General features: G+C 28.9%; 10 protein-coding genes across 10 annotated transcripts; 6 read left to right on the forward strand and 4 right to left on the reverse strand. All coding sequences in view use genetic code 12, as the record gives it.

Annotated features, from left to right (window-relative positions):
* Window positions 1–5: 5 nt before the first annotated feature.
* KGF55_003521 (QDR1) lies at window positions 6–1,601 on the reverse strand (the record flags this gene model as incomplete). The annotated part of the gene is made up of 1 exon (XM_051758324.1): window positions 6–1,601. The coding sequence occupies one exon, from the start codon at window positions 1,599–1,601 to the stop codon at window positions 6–8; it is 1,596 nt and encodes a 531-aa protein (XP_051613893.1).
* Window positions 1,602–6,779: 5,178 nt separating this feature from the next.
* On the forward strand, window positions 6,780–7,853 carry RGS2 (GTPase-activating protein; the record flags this gene model as incomplete). The annotated part of the gene is made up of 1 exon (XM_051758325.1): window positions 6,780–7,853. The coding sequence occupies one exon, from the start codon at window positions 6,780–6,782 to the stop codon at window positions 7,851–7,853; it is 1,074 nt and encodes a 357-aa protein (XP_051613894.1).
* Window positions 7,854–9,841: 1,988 nt separating this feature from the next.
* Window positions 9,842–10,307, reverse strand: KGF55_003523 (uncharacterized protein; the record flags this gene model as incomplete). The annotated part of the gene is made up of 2 exons (XM_051758326.1): window positions 9,842–10,050; window positions 10,262–10,307. The coding sequence occupies 2 exons, from the start codon at window positions 10,305–10,307 to the stop codon at window positions 9,842–9,844; spliced, it is 255 nt and encodes an 84-aa protein (XP_051613895.1).
* Window positions 10,308–12,059: 1,752 nt separating this feature from the next.
* On the reverse strand, window positions 12,060–13,011 carry KGF55_003524 (HSP104; the record flags this gene model as incomplete). Its single annotated transcript, XM_051758327.1, has 2 exons — window positions 12,060–12,793; window positions 12,987–13,011. The coding sequence occupies 2 exons, from the start codon at window positions 13,009–13,011 to the stop codon at window positions 12,060–12,062; spliced, it is 759 nt and encodes a 252-aa protein (XP_051613896.1).
* Window positions 13,012–13,410: 399 nt separating this feature from the next.
* Window positions 13,411–15,741, forward strand: KGF55_003525 (SANT/Myb-like DNA-binding domain-containing protein; the record flags this gene model as incomplete). The annotated part of the gene is made up of 1 exon (XM_051758328.1): window positions 13,411–15,741. One exon carries the CDS (start codon window positions 13,411–13,413, stop codon window positions 15,739–15,741), a length of 2,331 nt encoding a protein of 776 aa, XP_051613897.1.
* Window positions 15,742–16,914: 1,173 nt separating this feature from the next.
* On the forward strand, window positions 16,915–17,262 carry KGF55_003526 (uncharacterized protein; the record flags this gene model as incomplete). The annotated part of the gene is made up of 1 exon (XM_051758329.1): window positions 16,915–17,262. The coding sequence occupies one exon, from the start codon at window positions 16,915–16,917 to the stop codon at window positions 17,260–17,262; it is 348 nt and encodes a 115-aa protein (XP_051613898.1).
* Window positions 17,263–17,909: 647 nt separating this feature from the next.
* On the forward strand, window positions 17,910–18,378 carry KGF55_003527 (uncharacterized protein; the record flags this gene model as incomplete). Its single annotated transcript, XM_051758331.1, has 2 exons — window positions 17,910–17,942; window positions 18,049–18,378. The coding sequence occupies 2 exons, from the start codon at window positions 17,910–17,912 to the stop codon at window positions 18,376–18,378; spliced, it is 363 nt and encodes a 120-aa protein (XP_051613899.1).
* A 1,684-nt stretch (window positions 18,379–20,062) lies between these two features.
* KGF55_003528 (uncharacterized protein) lies at window positions 20,063–21,160 on the forward strand (the record flags this gene model as incomplete). Its single annotated transcript, XM_051758332.1, has 1 exon — window positions 20,063–21,160. One exon carries the CDS (start codon window positions 20,063–20,065, stop codon window positions 21,158–21,160), a length of 1,098 nt encoding a protein of 365 aa, XP_051613900.1.
* A 111-nt stretch (window positions 21,161–21,271) lies between these two features.
* KGF55_003529 (ATP-dependent Clp protease ATP-binding subunit) lies at window positions 21,272–23,962 on the reverse strand (the record flags this gene model as incomplete). The annotated part of the gene is made up of 1 exon (XM_051758333.1): window positions 21,272–23,962. One exon carries the CDS (start codon window positions 23,960–23,962, stop codon window positions 21,272–21,274), a length of 2,691 nt encoding a protein of 896 aa, XP_051613901.1.
* Window positions 23,963–24,522: 560 nt separating this feature from the next.
* Window positions 24,523–25,284, forward strand: KGF55_003530 (uncharacterized protein; the record flags this gene model as incomplete). Its single annotated transcript, XM_051758334.1, has 1 exon — window positions 24,523–25,284. The coding sequence occupies one exon, from the start codon at window positions 24,523–24,525 to the stop codon at window positions 25,282–25,284; it is 762 nt and encodes a 253-aa protein (XP_051613902.1).
* Between the last annotated feature and the right edge of the window lie 237 nt (window positions 25,285–25,521).

Raw genomic sequence — 25,521 nt, forward strand, 5'->3', positions numbered from 1 at the left:
ATACTCTATTCTATAACTGATGAAGTAGTACTACTTACTCTTGTACTTTGATTTGATGAAAAATCTCTTAATTCTTTATTAGTACAATAAAGAACATAAATTAAACAAAGATCAAATAATAAACATAATCCAGCCATTAAAGTATAAGTACCACCAAGATTTAAACTTTTAATCATTTTATCTAAAACACCAACAAATAAAGCAGCTAACCAACATCTCATTAAATTTAAACAACTTGTTGATGCACTTCCTTGATTTGGATATAAATCAACTAACATGGTTGTACAAATTGCAATAAAAACTGATGATGAAAAAGATATTAAAATAGTTGATATTATAATTGAAATTATATGTCGTTCATATTGAATGCACCATCCAAATATAATTAATCCAATAATCATTAATGCAGCTGGAACAATAGTTAAAGTGAGTCTAGTTGCAACAATGTTGAATGCGGGTCGTTGATCTTTCGGAACATTCTTCATCTTTTCATCAAATAATCTTTTTCTATAAGCATAATATATATTCATTAGTTTACCAACACCCATTGATGCAACGAGGGTTGCAATCCCTTGTGGTAAGTAAATAAGACCAACATGCATAACTCCATAATTATACTTTGAACTTTCCAATTCTGTAGATAATGACGTTAAAACAGCCAGCCAAGCGGCAAAATGGAGCCCGCTAGGGACAAGAACGAGGAATACCTCCTTCTTAATGAATATTTTAAATGGTCCTAAAATATCAAATTTTTTTTTGGGTTCAATTGTTGCAATATCATTACTCATTTTCTTTTTAAAAAATGGCATATATATCAAGACAGCTCTATTCATAATATTTTTAGGCATTACTGTTCCGTTACCAACAATTTGTCTTGATGTTTCAGCTAAAAAGAAAAAAGCTCCAATAAAAGTTACACCTCCTCCAATTGCTAGAAATACAAATATTGATCTCCAAGTATGAAAACCAGATATTAAAGCAGCTCCAAATAATCCACCAAGCCCATTTCCCATTAATTGTAAACCACCTGTCGCTCCAACCATTGAACCTCTATTTGCAGGTGTACAAACATCACCACTTACTCCAGAACTTATAGCTATAACAGGAGCAATTCCTGCAGCTTGAATACATCTTAATACAGCTAATAACCAATATACATTAGTTTGAGATAATGCAATACATGAAGCAATATAAATTAATAAACTTGCTAATATAACTGGTCTTCTACCAAAAGTATCTGCTAAATTTGATGAAATTGTTGGAACTATTCCTTGAAATAATAAATAACAAACAACAGATATATTCATTATTGATTCTGTAGTATTAAAATATTTTGTTAATGTTGGTAAAGCAGGAAAATATATTGGTGAACTACAAGTACTCCAAAATCCAATTGAACTTAATATAATAATTAATAAAATTTTTTCATTTTTTTCAAATATTGTATAAGGATATAACAGTTTCAGTTTAATTGATTCTGATTTTCTTGAGTTTATATTGAGATATTCTTCATCATTATTATCTGAATATTCATTTTCATTTAAATTTTTAATTTCTTGATCTATACGATTTTCTTCTAATTCTTCTTCTACATATTCCATTTTCAGTAGGTTTTAGTTGATTCTTTTTGATATGATGATATATTGAAGCTAATTCTATATGAGTTTCGATATTAGTTGTACAAGCATTGATGAAAATATTAAAATGATAAAATATGAAAACTAGAAATATAGATCTAATGATAATTGATGCAGATTGATTGAATTTTATATTAACAGATCTTTTCAAAACTTGAGGTACCAACAGTTATAGAATTCGTATATTTTCATAAACATTCGAAACAAAGTACAACATGCTTATCAATTTGTTTAACATTATTATTTCATTGTGTGTAAAAAAAAATTATTGTCTTAAAACTCCGTCATTTCTTTTTTTATTTTTTAAAAATTTTGACGTAAAAAATACCGTTAAAGGACCCTACTATTACCAACATATTTACATGTTTCGAGATATACTTTCAATGATGTATGATACAAATTATACAGTTTGAAACATGAAATCATAGGGTAGTTGATTAAGTCGAACTTTAGTTGTGTTGGTCAGATCTTACAAGCGAATCTGAAATCTTAGATCTAGAGATTTCGCACCACAATCGGAATAATTATTTTTATCTATTAGATTAACGCGAAGTGTAATATAAATGACTTTGATGATCGTATGAATTAAAAATGATTCATGACCCAACGATCTTTAAGCCAACTCAAACGGTTTGGAGCGTAAAAGCCTAAATCCACTTTTATGATTCAATTATTTGAAGTTATAACCATGTAACCATGGTATACTTTTTCAACTATTCAAGTAGAATCGGATTTATTAAGTTGTGACTCGCATTTGTTCAAACGGCTCTAATATCGGAATTATAAAAAATTTACGGTACCGAAAAAATGATCCCAAATTAGTGATTTACAAAGGACTTCTAAATTTCTGACACATTTTTAATTCCGCTCTGGATTTATAAATATATTCATTCTTCTACTTACATGATCATTAAAACGGACTTATATCAACCATATAGTAAAAGAGTTTAGAAGTCATGTTCAAATTCATCGACTCAAATTTATCGTTTGAACACTATCGCTAAATGGGTTTTGGAATTTGTATCGGAATATCATGGTACAGCTATAACATACCTAAAGTATAAAATTTAACATCAAAATTCTACAACAAATTAAATTGTTTAATTTTCACTTTACGTTTGTATAAAACCGTAAAAATTAACAAACAAGACGAATTTCATAATGCAAGTTTAGATTTTCAAACCCAAGGATAGACAATTGACGAATCTAAGTAAATTAAGTAATACCCGTTGATTGTTAGATTTGTTTAGTAGCAAATTATTTCCATTTAACTAGAAATAATACCGATACCACTACACTTTAAATTTGTCATTCATTTTCCATAATGAATGGTTATTGAAAGGATTATTGTCAACACTCAAATCCTTACTCAATGGTTATTCAGACCCATTTGATGTGTAGGTCTCTTATATATATATATATCTGATTTGACAGATTCATCAATTATTCATCCAGACTTCTAATCAATCAAATTGCATAATATTGAACGAATTGGTGACCTTGATGTTTTCGATAAGATAGCCTAAACTTGAAATTTGTCTAAGCTTGAATTATTCTTCATTTGGATACTTTTTTTATTTATCATCTCATTATTCCATCACTAGTGATTTTTTAAAAGACTATAAGGTAATCATATACCAATTTGGAGATCATCTATGCATCGATAGTATTTTTGGGATGTTTCAAATAACTAAATAACATCATAAAGGGCTACTTAAAAGAGACATTTATGTTTTTTGCTGACAGAGTGTGGAATTAACGTAGAGCAATGATCTGATGTACTACTTAATGTTGTAGTCTTTTTTACTAAGGTAAAAGTCTTTAGTCGAATTTTTGTCAATTTTCAAAATACTTTAAATTTTGTTTAGATCTTACCTAATTAACAATTTACATGACTTTGAATTGACCACAGCATAAAAGCATTGAATTGGTCACATCTGTAATTTTCTGAGAAAATATTGAAGTATATCACGATCTAGAGATATAATTTTGCAACCAAAAAAAAAAGAAAAAGAAATCCTAAAATCTTCATTTTTTGACACAAAATGTATGTATCTAATTATCATGTTTCAAAATTTAGAGAATCTCTTGACTAAAAAGATAAAATTTGGTCGTTGAAACCTCTTGATTCAATACAGTTTAACTCTCCAATGTTATCCAATAAATCATTAGCATGGATTGCATTTGTCATTGTCTAGTATTCAAATATATGGTCAAATATTTTACTTCAGGATTCCTATAATTGTTTTCAGAAAAACAAAAAAACTTTGAATAATAGTATAGTTTGTAATATAATTCGTAGATTCAAAGTTTTATTAATAGAATAACGAGCATAATTTTAATTGCTTGTAAATGCAAGCATCAAAAGTTGAAAAAAGAAACAAATAGAGATTTACAATACTAGATATCGTTGTAATAAAAGAAACAATTGTGGTTCTTGGACTTTTACCAGAACTTTATTTTCCCTTTCAATCTTTAATCAGTCTCAGATTAAATTATTTTTATTCATATTATTTCTTTATTGAAAAGATGTTGCACTTTTAATGTCATCTCAATTGAATTGAATGAGTGATCATCTGATAATAAGCTTACTAGATATATTTGTATCATGACTATCTCCGAATTTTAAAACCACAAAAGTAAAGCATTATGTATGAAAAGCTGAGTGGGTTACGATTTTAAAGGTTAAGCACCACTGATTATTGTAACATGATAAAAAAAACCGTTGTCAATCAATCTAATTAAAAAAACAATCTATTGTTCTGAAATCTATGATGTAGCAATTTTAATTTAAGGTTTATAGGTTATGTTTACCAATAATTTTTTCAATTGATAGCAAAATGTCGAAATCAAAATCGAAAATTGAAAAGCATAACGTTCTGATAAGAACAAGAACAAAATAGAATTGATAACTTTAAATAGAAACTTTAATCTTGATAGTTACTTCAATTCAATGTAAGTTTGTAGAACGATTTCAAAAGAAACTAATACCAAATTGCGGAGTTTTTTCAAATTTTCAAAACGTTTATCGTTAATTATTTTCTTTGAAAGTATCATTCATTCATTTGATTCAATTCAAATATTATACTTTTAACTTTATTATATTCTTTCTTTCTTTTTGAATTGAATTGCAAAAGATAGTAAGAAATAATAAATTATTATCTCGATGTAAGATAATGCAATTTTCAGTGAGAGGAATAGAACCCCAATAAATTGACGTCATTTACCGTTTTTTTTGATTTTAAGGTTCTATCAATCAATTCTAGTTAGATTAAGCATAGTTTTACTAATTATTCTAGATTATGGAATGTACCTGACTATACATGTCATATCTATTTGCACAGGACTAGGATTATGGCTTTTTTTATCTTTCTTATTGTACATACTTATACATTGTATGAAGATATGAATTTTGTGGCATAAAAGATAATCATAGACGACATTTTGCTAATTATTTTTTTATAGCAGTTACAAAGATAAATGTTAACAAAGTAAAAAACGCGATTTTCTCTCTTCAGCTTACTTTATTGTATTGTAAATGTCTCATAACCAAAACAAAATTAGTTATGACATGATTAAATGTATTATAGAAATAACAATCAGGTACTTCTAATTGTATATTTGTTGTTATACTTCAGTGTCCACTATCTAAATTTAAAGAGCTGTGGTTGTTTAACTCCGACCAAGTCTTTGTAGCCGATACATTAAATCTTAGATCTTTTGACCTGTTTAGAATTATAAAGAGTGTGATGGTAAGATCGAGATCAAACGTAAAGCGCTTCATGAGATGATGTCTTCGGTATTTGTAAAATAAATTTTTCTATTTTCTAACCAATAATTGATTAGATCTTGTGAATAAATTTGCGTAAAAATATATTTCTTGACTTTTTGAAACATCTAAAAAAAATAACATGTTATTTGATCATATATTTATTCTTTTAAGTCAGTAGATATTTTTCTCGAAACTTTGGCGAGTAAGTAATTGGAGTTACTTACTGATTATCTCCATTGAGATATCGGCTATTACTTCACATCAAGACGGATAGTAAAAAGTTGAATTTATACTTTTTATTCAGGCTGGTAAAGTATAATTTGTTTTGTCAAGAAATTCAAGATCTTTTTGTTGTTTTAAAAAGTTTAATCTCTCTATTATTGAAAGTTGAGTAAAGTTTTTACTCAATCAAACGTTCCTTTAACTTATTGGTTTAGTTTAAAAGGGTAAGACAATAAAGTTTTAACATATAATTTTATAAAAAGATTTTCTAAAACGTTTGATAAGAAAATGCAAATATAAAAACAATTAAAAAAATGAGGAGATTTGAGTGCATTTGAGTAAGACTGATCAATTGAAAAAAACAAATTTTAAACTTTTCTGCTTATATTGTAGTACAATTTTAGTAAGATCTACCTTTCTCTTATTGATTGAAAAAAGTACCTGACTTTAACAAAGTTGTACGTACAGTATATGATGAAATTACTAAATTTAGTTAACAAATATTTTTTGAAAAAGTATATTGTATAGTAAGCACTATTTACCTTCTGAATCTTTAGCTCTTCATTTTTTGCACGTTCTCAGCAACTTCTAAACGCCACCTGTACTGTATGGTTAAAGATGTCTTGTTCGGCTTTAACAACATAGTTAATACTATGAAGTTTTAGTTGGTTATGTTCTATTTATCTCGTTAATACAAGTTAACAAATTATATATGCTAAATTGTGTTTGTGTATTTGTATGCATAACCCACTAAGTGTATGTAATGTCTTAATGTATACGACATCTTGTACTATGTAAGTATTAACTATTAACTTTTAACTACACAAAACCATAACACACAAAAAGTTAAATTTCTTAACTCAAAATAAAAAAAACCGTTGTGCTAAATTTATTATATTTTGTACTTGTCTACTGGTTATTTATTATTTTATTATATAAACTCCAATCTCCCCTTTTATAAATATTTATATATATAATCTTAGAATTCCAAATAATTTTTTACAACCAATTGATTAACCAACCAATTGATAAATCAGACAAATAAGTAAACAAAAAAGGAAGGAACAGTTGATAGTACCCAGAACAACTAAAATAACCACAACAATTTCAATAGATGATTCACTGAAAACAAAAAAAATATAGAAAAAATGGATTATCAAATAAGACCAAATTCAATAAATAGAATTAGAAGTAATTCAATTGATACTTCAATATTATTATGTAATACATGTAATTGTATAGATAACAACACTAGCAATTTTGCTCAACCAACTCCATTAAATTCATCATCATCAGAATCTTCAGAATTAAAATCATCATCATTTTTTGGTGAGAATATACCAACATTACAAGAATTATTAGTAAATGAAGACCTAGTAAATGAGAATGAACATAATTTAACTGTTCATAGTTTTTTAAATTATCTTAAAACTTTACATTGTAATGAAAATTTAGAATTTATATTAGATTTAAATTATTTTATAACATTATTAACTAATACCACAACTGATTCATCAATTAAGGAAAATTGGATAAATTTATATAAAAAATATTTTCAAATCAATTCAGAATTTGAAATTAATTTACCTTGTTCATTATCAAATCAATTAAAATTAAATGAATTACCATCTATAACAACTTTAAATTTATGTAAAAATTATATTATTAATGAAATATTGATTAATTTATATTTAAAATTTATAAAGTATCAAAATCATCAGAACCATCAAAATCAACAAAATTATAAATTTCAAACTGATCATTCTATAATTAGAAGAAAATCAGAACAAATTACACATACTAATTCTACAACCACAGTGCAAAATAATTCATTACCAAATAATAATATACGATTACAAAGATCAAATACAACTATCCCTTCAAAACAAAATTTACCAATAACTCCACCAATATCACCTCCATTACCACAACTTATAAATTCAAAATCACCTAGTAATCATAAACATAACAAGATAATAGGTTATGATTATTATTCAATTCCATTAGAATTAGAATCATCATCAAGTAATTCTTCAAATGAAGATCAAGAAGAAACAAATACACCAAGAACAACAAGAAATAATTCAACATCATCAAATAATAATACTGGTGGTTCAATATTAAATAAAAATTTAAATAATATGGTTGATAATTCTTTAAATTATTTAAATAAAATGAAAAAATTTAAATTTAGAAGGTTTAGTAATGATAATGATTATTAAGGTATATTTTACATGGCTTTTAATGAGGTTTTAATGAGTTATGAATTTTTAATGAGGTCAATTGTTTGGTTATTTTTCAGTTCGAAGAGGTTTTAATGATTTTTTTTTTCAATTCGGAGTTTGGGTTTTTTTGAAATTTAGGCTTATTTTTTGTTTTTACATACATTTGGTTAAATAAGGTTTTAAGGATATTAGATGTTTTTTTGTTATACAGTATTTATGATATTAATAGATAAGACAATACATATATATAAAAATTAAGTATATTGTAGTATTGACTAACGATTTACCTACCTATTTCAATCATTCTTTCTCCCTACAAACTTGGTCTACAATCTTAAAGTATAGAAAGAACTTTCCCCAATCATCATCTCATCTTAAATTCTACTTTTTATTACAAAGTTTATAAAAGAAAAAAACTTTAGAACGTACTATTTTACTCCGCAATTGAATAATTAAAAAATATAAAATAAATCCCCTCCCTTCTTTCTAATAACAGAGACAATAGAAATTACAGTACATTACAGTACAACAAGTAGTGTCAACTGGTTCAATTTGACCGTTGAGATTTTTTATAATATTATATTCTGAATTTAATATAGGTAACTATCTCTTGAATGTATGAAAATAATATTTATAACGAAATATTATTTACTCCTATTTATCGTAATTGTTATTACAACTATTGAGGAGCCTCATTAATTAATCTCTTCGAGTATTCAGAAAATATTTCATTAAACTCAGAAAGCATCCAGTTTTATCAATTTTTTGTATTTTACTCCACATATCATATTATCATTTCTTTTTTTGACATTTATTATTTTTATACGTTTGGTTTGATAAAGTTATTTTATGTTTTATGTTTTCATACGTATCTACAAATTGTAAATGTCTCTTTCTCTTTACGACTTATTTGCTCATCTTTGGATCATTTCTATACATATTTTCAATTTCCTTTCATTCTCAATTGATTGTATTTTGAAGATCTTTTGATAGTACAATACGTAAGCGGCTTTTTTTATAAATGGATTTGAATTTTGAAATTGGAATCAATTCATATTTATTTAACAAGTGGACCTAGAATACGCCAATGATCAATTGATTTCATGAATTACTAGAATCAATTGAATGTATAGAACCCAAAAAAAAGCAGAAATTAAAGCTTTTTCGTTAGCACAATGCTAGTATTTGAGATGAGTAAGTAAATATAAAGAACACATACATACATAATTGCGCTTTATCTTAAGTAACTTAATTCTATTCTCCACATTTTTTAAGATTAAATTCTATTTTATAAGTTTGAATTTACTAGTTTAGCTAAGTCATTCGAAATGAAAATGAACACTTTAATTTTCAATCAAATGATTCCGTTATAAATTTTTAAGAATTGTAACGTTAACGAATGTTTCTTTTTCGATGTTAACTTTCTTTTCTTTTTGGAAATTTGGAATTGATATTAGCTTATGTCTTTTTAAACTTTTTTTGGGCAAAAAGATAGAACAATCAAATGAGTGGCTTGTAGTTTTAAACCTGTTTTGGCCCACAAAACATTCGATGATAAAAATTACCATGATGATTATTTATTATTGGATTTGATTTTAATTTCAAATCTTTCATTGTTGATAAAAGTATCTGTTATATGATTATGAGAACCTTGATCTCGACATGTAAATTTGGTTTATGTTTATTCCCAACAAGTAGTCCCAAAATGAACTAATTACATGGTTGATTTTCCACTAATACCATTACTGTCCATTTTCTCCTGAATAAACTCTCCAGTACATGATAATCAAACTTCAGTCAAATAACAGAAGGCAATCAAAAAAAATAAAAACAATCTTAAATAGATATTTAGGTTATTGTTAGAAATTAATGATTAAAGGCTATTTCATCGTTCCATTGAAGCTCCAAATCAATCATTAAAAAATTTATTCGGGAGAAATTAAACAGTAAGTGTCCTAGTCGTTGCTCTAATGTCTTAGTAGTTGTTATAATTGAACATTTAAAATGATTTTGTGGTGCTCGAAATGAATCATCGAATGAAATTTGAAAATTGTTCTTATAAGTTTGGAGCAAAGACTAATAGGTGTTTGACGAATTGACTTTTCATTGAGTCTAAATTTTACATATTTAATATGCTCCATATGCTCCAATGACGGCTTGTTGAGATGTCTGGACAACTGACTAGCAGCAAATCCTATATCTGACACAATTCTGTCGCCCAGATCTGCTTCTTGAGATGTTCGGACTTGCAGCGAATGATGTACACGGACGAAAGAATTGAGCAGGTCATAGAATTTGACCAACTAGAGTCTCCCGATAAGACCAATATCCTTGAAATCTTTCCCTTTTTTAGGTGAAAGTAAATGAACATTGGGAGTAATGGAATTTGCAAATACATACAGAACCATTGCTGAAAATTGAGTTAGGCAGTCCTGATCCAACGTCAAACATGTTTTACTTGTGGATGTTTTCAAATTAAATTTCGAAATCTAGTGTCGATAAGTTTCTAACATTGTTGTCAAATATATTATAGCAGGAATTTAATAACTTTTGGAGTAAACACAAACATCCTGTTCCACAAGCTTCATTTTCTTCGCAAATGTATCAAAACTATCCCCAAATATTGCCTCCAATATTGATGAATCAGCTGCGGATGTAACCTTTCTGAATAGATTGTCTAATTTGATCCAGGCGCTAACAGCATTAATTCAACCAAAATCTCTGCATCAACACTTTCCAAATAACAGCACTTAAGAGACATTTCAAATACATCGGCTAAATTAGCAGCAGCCCTGATGTCATCCACAATGGTACCTTCAAAAGTAATATGCAAACATTTATAAACAATTAAACATTGATTCATTCAAGAGTGAAATGTATCACTAGCCCATAAGTTTGAAAACATGAAGGAATGGGCCGCTATCACTTGGATTGGTTCACAAATTGAGGAAGTGCTTCTACAAAGCCTTGAGTGTTGTGTCTAAGTTAGAATTGACATCCATACACTTTCTGTAAATTTTTTTTTAATTTTTTTCTAATTTATTAGTGAGTTGTCATATTTTGTTTTTTCATTTCCAATTCATTATTTCGATGTGTATATAGGTTCTGATTCTTTATTTGGTACGTCAAATGTTCTAGATATTCCACCATTAGGTCAAAAATATAATGTCACTCATATCAATTGGAGACAATTGCTTTCTTTCGGGCACGGAGGATGGCTATTTTGAATGAAAATTCTTTTTGAATAGGTTATTCCAAATTTTCGAGATTAGAAGTCACTAGATGAATAACCTATTAGAAAGATGTTCATTCAAAATGGCCAAAAATAATAGAAAGTGATGTTCAAAGCTTATTTGTACTCGTTATGGATTACGTAACAAGGTTATTAGTGATTGTTGATTTCTCACAATCTATGGTATTAAAATTGTGCATGCGAGATTAGAAATTAGAAAGGTGATAACCACTGGGTATGATCAGAAATAAATATTGGAATTGAGATAATAACAAGTCACAGCAAGCTTTAGCAATTGCCTTACTCATTCATATAATTGTTTTTAAAATTAATTCATGACCTTGGTTAAATAAATGATTCAGTTTGAATAAGATTCAAAAAGGTCAAGATTCCAAATAAGGTAATTAGAGAAATTAATCATTAGAAATCACAAACGTGGGGATTTCACATGTTAACTTTTTGTCTTTCTTATCAAATGATTAAGAAAATTGACTATTTTGCAAGTCAATCAATTAAAAATTTTAGTAGGATTAAGATTCTGTATATTTATTGAGGTGACTATTTTAAGCAAATTCAACTGATGACGATTGGTTTGGTGCTACAATTGATGCTATAACCAGTCTCCATTGGTTGAATTTGCTTTGGATCGTCGTCTTAATAAATTAACGAGGTGATTATATGGAATATCAACAATGGAATCTAATAACATTCTGTCGACTTAAACGTTATACGAATGTAATATGGAACAAATCGAAACTAGAAATGAGGATATGAATGTTGTTGATTTTATGAAGATTGAAAATATAAATGGTTTAAAATTTATGATTTGTGAAAAATAATCTGAAACATCAATTTTGCAGCAATTTGCAATACTTGTGTGCCGTGCAACAGAGAAAAAAATCAGAATATGGTTACTATAATTATTTAACTTTTATTTCGATGATCTTATATACTTAATTTATAACACTTACTTAATCAAGTCCTGGACTTGCCAAATCATCATCATCATCTACATCATCATTCCATTCATTCTCACCACCATCCATATCAACATCATCAGCTTCATGATTTGGTAAAACTTCTAAACCTTTATCACCAACAACAATTCTTGCAGTTTCTTTATCTTTAATTTGACCTCTTAATAAATATATAGCTAATTTATTTAAAATTTCACTTTGAATTAATCTATTAAGGGGTCTTGCACCTAAATCTGGTGACCAACCATGTTTACATAAATAATCAATTGCTGCTTGATCTAAATCTAATTTTATATCTTTACCATTATTTGCAAATCTTTTTTGAATTTCTTTTAATCTTATATTAACAATTTTGGCAATTCCTTTTCTACTTAATTTATTGAAAATTACAATATTCGTTATTCTGTTTAAAAATTCTGGTCTAAAATGTGATTTTACTGCAGTTAAAACTAATTCTTTTGTTGTTAAATCAATTCTACTTCCTTTATTAGCTTCAATATATTGAGCACCTAAATTCGATGTCATTATAAATATAGCATTTGAACAATTTATAACTTTTCCTTGACCACTTGTTATTCTACCATCATCTAAAACTTGTAAAAGAATTGTTAACACATCTGGTGCGGCTTTTTCAACTTCATCAAATAAAACAACTGAATATGGTTTTCTTAATAAACCTTCTGTCAATATACCTCCTTCTTCATATCCTATGTATCCAGCCGTGGTACCTATCAACTTACTTTGAGAACCAGTGCTGTTAAGCTCAGAACATATCTTACTATCTTATTATCTTAAATCAAATAATCATTCATATTTTATTAAATTAAAATTTTTGAATGTTACCAATTTACTCCATCAAGTTAAAAGTTTCAAAATAGATTTATTTGATAATTTATATAATTAATATTCAACTCATGATACGTTTAAACTGAGCTTTTATAAACATAGCAATGACAAAGTTTTTCGTTGATGATGTAGTGTTTACAAGCGCATGATTGATGTGAATCTAAAAATTGATTAATTCCTCCAAAGTCACAGGTTGTAGCAAATAAAATCACAAATTGATTTGTTAAATTGATCTTCAGTTGACACTTTCGGTTAAAGCATGTTGTTTCTGGTAGTTCAAGTGATACACAATTTGAAAATTGCAATAAAAAATTACAGTCTACAGAGATTTGTTTTCAGCATTTGTGTAATCTTTAAATTGATATTGAATTTTGATTTTCACAAATTTAAAATTCATGTTTGTGCGTAAGATTTTCTAGTTTCTTCTTTTCAATTTCTACAACCAAAAGAATTTGATCTACAATCACCTGATGCTACAAGAAGATCATAGCAATTGAAAATGGAAAGATCCAATCAAGGTCCCTTGCAAGACCTTACAAATCGTGTAAATCAAGCTCCACTAAAGAAAAGAAGACGCGTTGAGAAAACACCAAAAAGACGCGTTAGGGATACATACACTTATGATAAATCTGATTTAGTTAAAATTAATGGTGATGGTACTAAAAGTATTGAGGAAAATGATTTTTTCAACAGAAGAACTTGTATTCATTCAAGTAATATCATTGACATTATGAAGGATATTTATATAAATTTGAAGAATAACGTAGGTGAAGAATGGACTAACTTTAAAAGAATGATTGTTGACAAAACGGAAATGTCAAACTTTGAAGATTTGGATTTTGTTAATTATATCAAAGGGTTGGACAATCTTATTGTTGACAAAGTGAATAATTCTCCTCATAAACGAAGAATTTTTACACCAACATTTTTACCAGGAGAAACTGAAAATTATAGAATGATTTTTGATAGACTCAAGAGTGAACATAGTATTATTAAAAAGGACAACAAATGGGTTCATGATACCACAAATCTCAAATTGGGAGATTGTGTATTTGATGATGCGGTAACCAATCAATTGATTTTAGCGACCAATGCCGCATTGAGACTTTTGAATAATCCAATAAAAGCCCCATGGAACCTAGTAAAGAATGAATTACAGGATACTTGTTTTTCACACCTTACCCCACTTCAATTGAAAGATCGTGTCAAAGTTTTGATAAGAGAATTGTATGTTATTAAAGTAGGGTTGGTTTATCAACACAAATTTATTGATGGAAAAATGGTTAAATTTACAATCGAGGAATTGGATGAAATTTCAAACAACATGGGAGTAAAAAGAGATGTGACTGCTACAGTACAAACGACGGCTCTCAACCCTAATGGATATAGAATTTTAGACAGGGCTGTTGAAGGTTGGGGGTTTGAGGCGTATCAAAAGATTTACAACAAATTAAATGATCAAGATTTACCGCAAGATTGGAAGAATTTCAAAAATGCCTTTTTAGGATCAAATTACGACAATATAACGGATATGGAATTTCTTGATTTCAAAAATCAATTGGATCAATTTATTTTAGATAGTATGAACAAATTGAAGTCGAACAAAAGACAAATTTGGTCAAACATTGATCTACCAGACCCAATTTCTATATTCAAATTAATATTCAATCGTTTACAAGCTGGTCAATTTATAGATAATGTGGGAACAAATTGGGTTAGAAATTCTAAATCTGATGATGATTTTAACCAGGTTGACTTTGCTTTGTCATCAAAATTGTTAGAAATGGTTAATTTCAGCAGATCTAAACAATTTAGATCAGAAAACGGAGCTATTAATAATAGAATCAAGTGGGATTTGATTTTGCCATTGATTAAGACTGGTGCTTACAGTGGATATGCGGATGAAATAATTAGAAATTTATGGAGCTTTTTGATCAGAGAGGACCTAGTGCATTTAGTTGAAGGTAAATATGAATTTACTAAGATATTGGTTAATACTAGCAACGAAGCTCAATCAAGTGTATCTGAAGTCGATGCTACTATACTTGCTCAAGATAATGAAGTTTTGGATGGTGTTGAAGATCCAGAAATTTTATCAGATGAAGAGATAACTGACTCAGATCAAGTGGAAGGGGAAGATTTTTATGATCAAGAAATTTATGATGATAATGTCGAGCATGGTGAGTCTGAAAATCAGTTCAGTTTTCGTGGCATAAACTTCAAGATTAGAACAACTCCAATAATCAACAAACCTAGTAGAAAACTTAAAAAACCTGAGATGGGTGCATTGTTGGAATTATTGAATACACCTCATGAAGTGGAAAATCGGAAAAATCTTGTGGAAACTTTTGGTAAGTCGTTGGAGCCCCCTTTTAATCATTTGTGGGATTCTTTTAATCAAAGAGTCGAGAAAGGCACAATTAGAGTAGATGAAGATGGTAAATGGATATATTTTAAAGGAGTAGTTGCAGACTTCGATTTTTGGGATTACGCTGACACTGAAAAACTAGTCGAATTATGTGAAACTGAACTTTCGGTTTATGGGGTCATCAATTTCCACAGAGTTGCTGATAACTTCCAGAATAAAGATGCAAAAAATTGCCGTGATAAGTACATTGCAGTCAAAGCTAAAGAAGGACCTATTAGTAACGATGAATTGGAAAGCTTATGCGATATATTACATGAATTCAAAGGTAAAAGTAACATCAATTATTCGGATATTGGTAGATTGTTGGGTCTCAGAACAGGAGTCTTTAGAAGTAGCGGGCAATTAAGCAAGTACGTCAATAATTATTTGATTCCAGCTGCCAAAGAACTTAATGACTCCTAATCATTATGGTGCTGCCGTATTGACCTATTTAAGTTTTTTGCTATAACTATGTTGACTCATTGAATGTTTGTACATGCTATATTAATACAAGCTCTCTAACACAACCAATACTTTATTTCTCTTGTATCTGTGGTGAAGTCGTAAGTCTCAAATTTATATGATTTTCATGATTTAAAATATGTATGACAATTTGTGTATTTTCAAAAGTATAAGACTTCTTATATGAAAGTCCACATAATTTATAGGTTCATATCACAGAAATGTTGATCCCTAGCTTATAATAGGAAGGACATGGATAGCAGCATATGTCATTGATTTTACGATTATAGCAGTCATAAGGGGGCGGTGTTAACTATCGACATTAAACTGTTCAGAAGTAACAATATCACTAGTCAAATTATACTTATCAAAGTCCAAATCACCGTGCAATACAGTCATATGAAATATAAATCTTCGTGTTTGTTCAGTTACTCAATTGTGTATACTATATTCTGACATCTCAATCTAATGTGGATGTATCATTTTAGATGAATCAATGAAACGCTTAATCGATTGATCATTCAATATCATTTATCACATTTTTAATTTGTTCATCAAAATTGAATCTTCCACACAAGGTCTGGGTACATTGACGTTATATTGAACTCAAGTTACATGCATTCTTCATTAATAATACGCATTAAGTAAGCGATCCATATTGAAACAATTAATATTTTTGAACCTCATCACCTGGATTACAACAAAGGACAAGACTAGGACAAAGTTATGAGTATTGAAACAAATATTACGGTATTAGAATTAGAAGTAGATATCTAATTTGAATGTGGACAATCAACCATTTAAGACTAATGAGGTGTTATTTGAAGGACTATTTGACTAGTTTCTCAAAGCATTAATGAAATATGAACTCATCACTACTTAAAAATTGCAAAAACTTTGGATTCAATACAACAGGTGAAGTTCAATACAAATTTACTGATTTGAAGACCTTCAGTCCATACCTTCACCCAAACAAACAAATAAAATTGAGTCGAACAAATTTGAGAAAGGCTGGAGCTATTCCCATTATCATATTAATTTTGATAAATATATCCATTATTCAATTTGGTCATCAGTTACTATGAACAGCCTAATTTTCGGTGAACAACTATCACTTCAGTCAACTAATTAATTATGTCGTCTTACCTCACATTACTATTGAGATCATACTGCTTCTTGGGCGAAGAAATTCCAACTATTAAATCTCCTGAATCAAGAAATACTACTTCAAGACATCATTCACTAGGGGTTAATAAAGATGCAGAATTTGACATTGTTGTGCAATCAAATGAAATGTTGTTAAAACGGAATTGTCGATGCAATTGTCACAGAATTCAATACTCGACAAAATCTGCAAATGATATTACCAGAACTTACGACTCAACCAATAATGTTAACACTCCTGAAAATTCAAAAAATAATATTTGTACTTATGAGGCAACAACTACCGCTGGTCTAATGGAAATTCAGATTACAATTTAGTATGAAACACCCAGTACCATTGATACTACTCACAAGAATGGTGCTAACGAAATAAGAACTGACTTTAGCACAAACTCCACTGGATAGAAATTATACTTATAGACGTCAAGGAGCAATTCAAGCTGGTAAATCATAAAAGTAGCACTAGGTTATGTTCAATATCTAGCAAAAGAGTAAGCTGGTTACGACTTTGAGAATTATTCTAATCAGTGTTCTTCACAAAGATACAAACTAAAATTGTTATTTAAATAGTAAATACAAATTAGTCAAATACAAATTATGAAGACCTGATGAAGACTGAAATTAGTTCAACAAATTATAAAAGTGAAGAAAAAGATCTAGAAACGAATCATACTAATGATCACTTTGTTAGTACTAATTATAATGGAGACAAAACGGCATGATAATTACAATTTATAAACACAGGAATATCAGGTCAGATAAATGAACTATCAACAACTACTGTCCCGAATGATAAAATAAATGAAGATATCTTACCTGATACATCATTGAACCAATCAGATTGGGACTTAGATCTTACAGATGACTGAAATTGATCACCAATATTATCTCATACACATGATCCAATTAGTTCAACACACAACAATGATAGAGAACAATCTTACTCAAACCATACCGACCATGATATGGATACTGACACATTGAAGATTTTCCAGGAAGTATTGATCAAGGTTATCAACAAAATTTGAATAATATACGCAAAAAATTTTTGAATGAAAGGGTGTTCACACATCACCTCACCAGTTCAAGCACGCTGATGGCTAGAAAGATGACAAGATACAAGAATTTGAAATGAATCGATCAAGAAAGGGATTTTTATCTGCAAATGCTAAGCAAACATCATTAAGTGTTGCACATATATCATTGCCAAGAAGCCACATCGGCGATTGCATTGACGAATATTATGAATCAGTTAAAGGTTTATTCGGTAAAACATTGGACAGAGCCGAATTCATCTGTGAACAACAAATTTTTTCAATTCCACATCACAATAAGACATTAAAATCGATAGTTGATACAAGATCAATGAGTAGTTCCATAAAGTCTGACACATTACAATGTAAAAGAAAGATACCACTAATAATCATTTTTTAAACCTTGGATGTGTCCAATTATTAGATTTGTAGAAGAATTTTTACCTAAAATCTGTCTTTATATTGATGATATAATTATTCCTGCTCCACCGTTGGAAGAAGTACATGACAATCCATCGTTATAAGATACTCATTTGATTTCAATAGTCAAAGTCTTAACTAAACTTGAACAAGTAGGTTTGAAAAGCAATCCATCAAAACTAGTATTAGCACAATTGAACTATGAATTATTTGGTTTTATAATTGATGAAAACGGCAAAAGCATTACACAGATAGAGTCAACGCAATATTACACTACGAACTACCAAAATCTAAACATCAATTACATAGACTCATTGAATGTTGTAATTACTAAAGAGGAAATATTGAAACTTTTGCAAAAATTATGTTACCATTATATCATTTACTCAAAAATGACAATATCAAATGGAATGACGAAACAACTAATGCATTCATCAAAATAATACAAGCAATGGCAAATGCAATCAAGGTTGCAGGTACAGATATTTCACTACCTTTCATAATTAACACCGATGCTTCATCAAATGCTTGAGGTGCTGTTGTTAAACAAACAAAAAATAAAAAATCTATCTTAACTGTTGCAATATATTCTGGTGTTTTAGTTCAACTGAATCATTATATTCAAGTTAATGGAAAAGAATTGTTAAATGTGTATAAAACTTTACAGCTTGTTAAATCATACAATGCTTCAACATTTGTTATTCAATTAAATCGTGATCCTATGGCAGTTGCTTAACTTGTGAATAATAAATTTCGGCCAATGCTCATGTTGAACATCGATTTCATAAATAGTTATGTTTTAGTAGAGACTTCAATATTAAAATTGGTTATGTTACAACTGAAAATAATAACTTTGCAGATGCATTGACAAGACAAAAAGAGACAGTATCATCAACTACAACATTGTAAGTGGAAATAATTCATTCAAAACGAGTATGTTAAGTCATCAATTAAACCTCTACCATTTTCAAACAAGTAGTAGAAGTTCATTTCTAGCTATTCAATATTACTTGCAAACCTAAGAAGTACTATCAGGAATAGATCTCCATATAATTTTGAGGAAAGCTTTAGTAGAGTTGCTCATAAATTCACTATTATTGATGATAATTTATACGAACTTAGTAAGAATGGACAGTACTTCGGACAATAGTTTTGTGTAATTTGCAAATTCAAAAGTAAGAGGCTATATAGATATATCCCCTGCAATATATAGTGTTATAAAGTATCAAACTTCTAAATTTTTCTATCAATATTCCAGATCAGAACTAGAGGATGATGAAGTTCAATCTCAAAATTGTCTAGCCTCATGCCCTTTTGAATAATTCGTTGTCGGTGTAGCAAGAAATATTTTGGGATAGGAACTAGTGTTTGAACTTTATTCTATATGTGAACATAAAAAGTCATTAAAGTTCAAGAATACCAGCATGCATCATCTGTAAGTTCTATAGACAGATACTTTGAGTATGTCCTGCCTTTATGAAACCGTTTCAATTTTCCTTTGTTATTGTATTATTATACAAATAAGTCAAAGTTATTTGTAGATTGTTCATAAGCGGCTTTTTTTGGTAAAAAATAGTTTTGCAACCAAAAATGTAAATAGTTCAATTTTATTTACAACCAAAATTGTACTATCAACCCTCACAGGATGAACTCATGAGTTCAAGATGGATGATCATTCAAGATTAGATTTATTCACGACCTACACTCAAAATTCAACTCAACCCAAGAAAAAACGTATTTATGGTGTTCGAAATTTAAAATCATTTTTAAATTTGCCTAGTTCCAAAAATGTGAAGGAAAACTATGATGAAAATGATGTTTTACTTTCCATGTCATTAAAGAATATTGAAAAGACTGTAAGAACAGACCTCCTCAAAAAATTAATGGAAAAAGATATAGCAGCATTGACTGAATTGGGGCCATCAAGCATTGGAACTTTGATGAAACAATCAAGAGAAGGAGAAGTAATTTATAATACAAATATTGAAAGTGGGAAGTACCCATTGACGGCTTTGGTTGTCTCTAAGGAGTTTTTGGATAAGGTTGAAGATTTTGTTGGTGGTTCATTAACACAAGAAATTAGTGACACTGTTGATGAATTGGAAAAAACAATGACAATACAAGAAATATATGATATCGAGAAGCATCCTAAAGATCATTGGGTAAAACAAAGGATTATTGATATATCATTCAATTACAATGATAAACTGTATTTGTTCATCTGTATCTATAACAGTGCTAAATCTGTATGGGCCAAAAAGAAAATATTGAAAACTATTGATATATTATATAAAAACCACCCTAACGAAATCAAAATAATGGTAGGTGATTTTAATCACGGGAACGATGCCAACAATAACATGCCTAAATCGGGTGCGGCGTACGATGTAGTGTGGAAACTGTTTTTGGAAACAGCAAACTGTTTAGACATTGGCAAGAAATTTGATAATTGGTTTCCTACCAATTTCCATGGTACAACCTCCAGAGATATAGATAAAGTTATTGTTGAAAATCATTTTTATCAAAATCTAGTATCAATTGATTTAAGTTTTGATGATTGGGGATCACATGCCGCCATAAATGCGGTATTTGCTGATAATGCAATTGAGGAAGAGTTCACAATGTCTAGTGTTAACCATGAATCCATACAATATCTCAAACCAAAAGGCCACTCAGCATTAATCAAGAAGCGACTTGTAAGAATGGAATCAATTAAACAAGTCTTAGTGAAAAAAAAAATGTCCTTAAAGCTTTTAGTTTGAAAAAGTATAAGAATTCATGGGCGTAGCTATTATAAAAAGTATTCTAAATAGTTTAATCTTAAAATTTCTTCTTCTTATTTTTATACTGTTTTAACTACTTCAGACTCGATTTCAATCTAGATCATCATCATCATCATCATCTACATCTTCATTCCATTCATTCTCACCATCATCCATATCTACATCATTAGCTTCATGATTTGGTAAAACTTCTAAGCTTTTATCACCGACAACGACTTTAACAGTTTCTTTATCTTTTATTTGACCTCTCAATAAAAACACAGCTAACTTATTTAAAATTTCACTTTGAATCAATCTGTTTAAAGGCCTTGCACCTAAATCTGGTGACCAACCATTTTTACATAAATAATCAATTGCTGCTTGATTTAAATCTAGTTTGATATCTTTTCCATTATCTTTGAATCTTTTTTGAATCTCATCTAATCTAATGTAGACTATTTTAGAAATACCTTTTCTACTCAACTTGTTAAAGATGACAATGTTTGTAATTCTATTCAAAAATTCCGGTCTAAAATGTGATTTAACTGCTGTCATTACCATTTCCTTCGTTGTTTCATTAATTTTACTTCCTTTATTTGCTTCAATATATTGAGCACCCAAATTTGATGTCATTATAAATATAGCGTTTGAACAATTCACTAACTTTCCAGCACCATCAGTGATTCTACCATCATCCAATATTTGTAAAAGTATTGTCAAAACCTCTGGGGCAGCTTTCTCCACCTCATCAAATAATACAACTGAATATGGTTTTCTAATTAATGGCTCTGCGAGAATGTTACCTTCTGAATATCCAACAAATCCTGGATTTGAACCCAAAAGCTTGCTTGTGGAATACTTATCCAACTCGGAACAGTCTATTCTTAAGACAGCTTTTGGATCATGAAATAAAAAATTTGAAATTTGTTTTGCCAATTCAGTTTTACCAGTACCAGATTGTCCTAAAAATAGAAATGATGGTGGTTGATTAGGGTTAGCTAATCCACTTCTTCTTAATCTTATTGCATTTGATATAGCTTTTATTGCTTCTGGTTGTCCAACAACTTCTTTTGATAATTCAACTTCCATGTTAATTAATCTTGAATTTTCAGTTTGACTTAATTTTGACACTGGAATACCACTTAATCTTGCAGCAGTTTCACAGATTTGTTCTGGACCAACTGCATTCTTTGTTAAACTTTCTAAATTTGAAGTTTCTTCTTGTGCAACTCTAACTTCTAATTCTTCAATTTGTTTTTCAACATCAGGTATAGCAAAATATCTTAAATCTGCTGCTGTTGCAGTATCATGTCTTCTTTCTGCATCACTTGCTTTTATTTCTAAATCATCTAATTTTCTTTTTGCAGCAATTAATAAATCATGACCAGCACGTTCTTGTTTAAATCTTTCTCTTAATGGACCTAATTGTTCTTCTATTTCTGCTTGTTTTTTTCTTGCTAATACTAATCTATCTTTTGATGCAGAATCTGCTTCTTTATCTCTTTCTAATGCATTTATTTCAACTTCAATTAAATGTAATTGTCTTTCTAAATTATCTAATTCTTCTGGTTTTGAGTCACGTGCAACAGCAACTTGTGCAGCACTTTCATCAACTAAATCAACTGCTGAATCAGGTAATGCTCTATAAGTTAGATATCTCGAAGCTAATTGAGCAGCAACAACTAATGCACTATCTAAAATTCTTACTCCATGATGAATTTCATATCTTGGTTGTAAACCTCTTAATATAGCAATAGTTTCAGGTACAGTGGCAGCGGGTACATCAATACTTTGAAATCTTCTTTCAAATGCAGCATCTTTTGAAATATATTTTCTATATTCAGCAAAAGTTGTAGCTCCAATACAATGTAATTCACCACGAGCTAATGCAGGTTTTAATAAATTTGCTGCATCATTTTTACCATCTCCCATTAACATATGAATTTCATCAATAAATAAAATTATGAATTCTTTTGATTTTGCAATATCTCCTAATACTCCCTTCAATCTTTCTTCAAATTCTCCTTTATACTTTGCTCCTGCAGTTAACGCACCAAGATCTAATGAATATAATCTTGCATTTGCTAAAATATTTGGAACATCTCCATCAACAATTCTTTGAGCTACACCTTCTGCAATAGTTGTTTTACCAACACCTGGATTACCAACTAAAACAGCATTTGATTTAGATCTTCTTGCTAATACTCTGATAACTCTTCTTATTTCTTCTTCTCTTCCAATAACTGGATCTATTTTACCTTCTCTAGCTTTTTCAGTAAAATCTTCACAATATTTTGCTAAAAATTCATAGTTTGAAGAAGAATCAGCTTGTCTTGAATCAATTCTTTGATCACCTCTTAATTCAATTGCTTCAGTCTTTATAGTTTCAGTTTTAACTCCTGCTTCTTTAAAAATATCTTTTATTGATGAATCATCTAATAAAGCTAATAATATATGATCTTGTGCAATATAATAATCTTTTTGTTGAGTTTTTATTTTTGCAGCAGTTTGTAATACTTGACCAGTTTGATAACTTGGTCTAACTTCATCTGGTGGTGGATTTTGACTTGGTAATCTTACTAAATGTTTATTTACAACTCTTTCAAATTGTGGCCATTCAAATCTACCTTTTTGAATTAAAGTTTTCAAATATGGTGTTGAACCTTCTACATCATCAGTTGGTATAAAAGCAGCTAATAAATGTAATGGCATTAATTGACTATTTGCATGTTCTTTACAAATAGCAACTGCATTATTTATAATATTTAATGCATTATCTGTATATCCTCCTGTATCTTCCATCTTGAAATTTTTTTGTAATTGATATTAATGAAGATAAGAAAAAACGTAATGAAGTGGGCCAATCGACAATTATATATATTGAAATTGAAAGGATTGCTAAATCTAAAATCAGTTGGTTCCTAAAAATGCGTGATGTATTAAAATATAATAAACCAAAATTTACGAATATTCCAGATATTTCTCGCAAATTCTAGGGTTATCGCGAGGCCAATTGGTTAAAGTTTTGAAACGAGAGCAGGTGAATGAGTTGAGATATTGACATTGGGTGACTTTGAGTCATTCTATACAGCCTTGCAATCTCGTAAATCACTGGTCCAATTTTGTAAAGTTCTCTGTTCTCACAAGTGGTTGAAAAATCTTAAGAAAATGGACTTTTCGGAAAAATGTCTTGACACAAAACCTAAGATTTAAAACACTCCGAAAATTAACAAGATTCAAGATTTTAAACATAACATCAAAATATCTAGATTTTAATGGTGAACTCATTGGTTACAGTCGGAAAAATGTAAGATAAGAATACCCTGTTTTTGTAGAAATTTGTTCCCATTTACCTTCTCTTTATGTTTCTTAATTGGCCAAACTTTGTATTGGTTAGTTTCATTTTTGCAACCATTTTCTCAAAATTAATTAACCTTGACTTACTTACTCCATCTTCAAAAACTATCAAAACCCAAAAAAATACTTCAAAAACTTATTCAATTGAATCACTTGAGAAACTACTCAAAGATCATGCAGAATTACTAGATGATGAAAATAATATTTTTTACTTCAAATCAACGAATAGTTCATTACAATATGATCAATCAGAAAAAAATTGGATTGAATTCATAGTAGTTGATGGTTCATATATTCCAACTTTACATAATATGAATTGGATTCCAATAAGTTCATGTTTAGAATCAATTCATGGAAGTGGTGGTTATTTAAGTAGATATACAATATTATATCTTGATACAACTATAGAAAATAATTTAGATTTATCAATGGGAGTACCATTTTATTTTTCAGAAGGTATAAGTTTAGCAATAGGTGTAAGAATAGGTTATGGAAAATTAATTACTTTATTATTTAGCTGTTCAATAAATCCTGGTGAAATTGGTCAATTATTTATAAAACCCAAATATATAATCACACCAAATATAAAATCAATAATTTGGAAATTTAAAAATAAAAAAATGAATAAAATTGGTTTAAAATATATTAAGCCTTTTAAAATGTTAGTTATTGAAACTCCAGAACATCAATGTTGGGTTAGTCGAGATATTAATAATTTACAGTGTTCAAAAATCATTGAAGATAAAGTTGATATTACTATGGAGTAAGTATACTTTCATTGGCCCTACGCTTACATTAGAAATATTTGTCCTTCTTCAATTCAGTGTCTGAAAAATGAGACAATTCAGTTACACAAAAAATTTGTTTATTTTTGTTTTTGTACTCTTAAATTAGTCACTAATAAAGATTTGCTACTCTATAAAATTGAGAAGAGATATATCATTAAAATCGAACAACCACAAGACTTTAAAGACATATATACTTATACTTATACATATACATTT

This window comes from Candida pseudojiufengensis (assembly GCF_024610245.1).
Source record: "Candida pseudojiufengensis strain CBS 10847 chromosome Unknown scaffold1, whole genome shotgun sequence".
NCBI lineage: Eukaryota > Fungi > Ascomycota > Pichiomycetes > Serinales > Debaryomycetaceae > Lodderomyces > Lodderomyces pseudojiufengensis.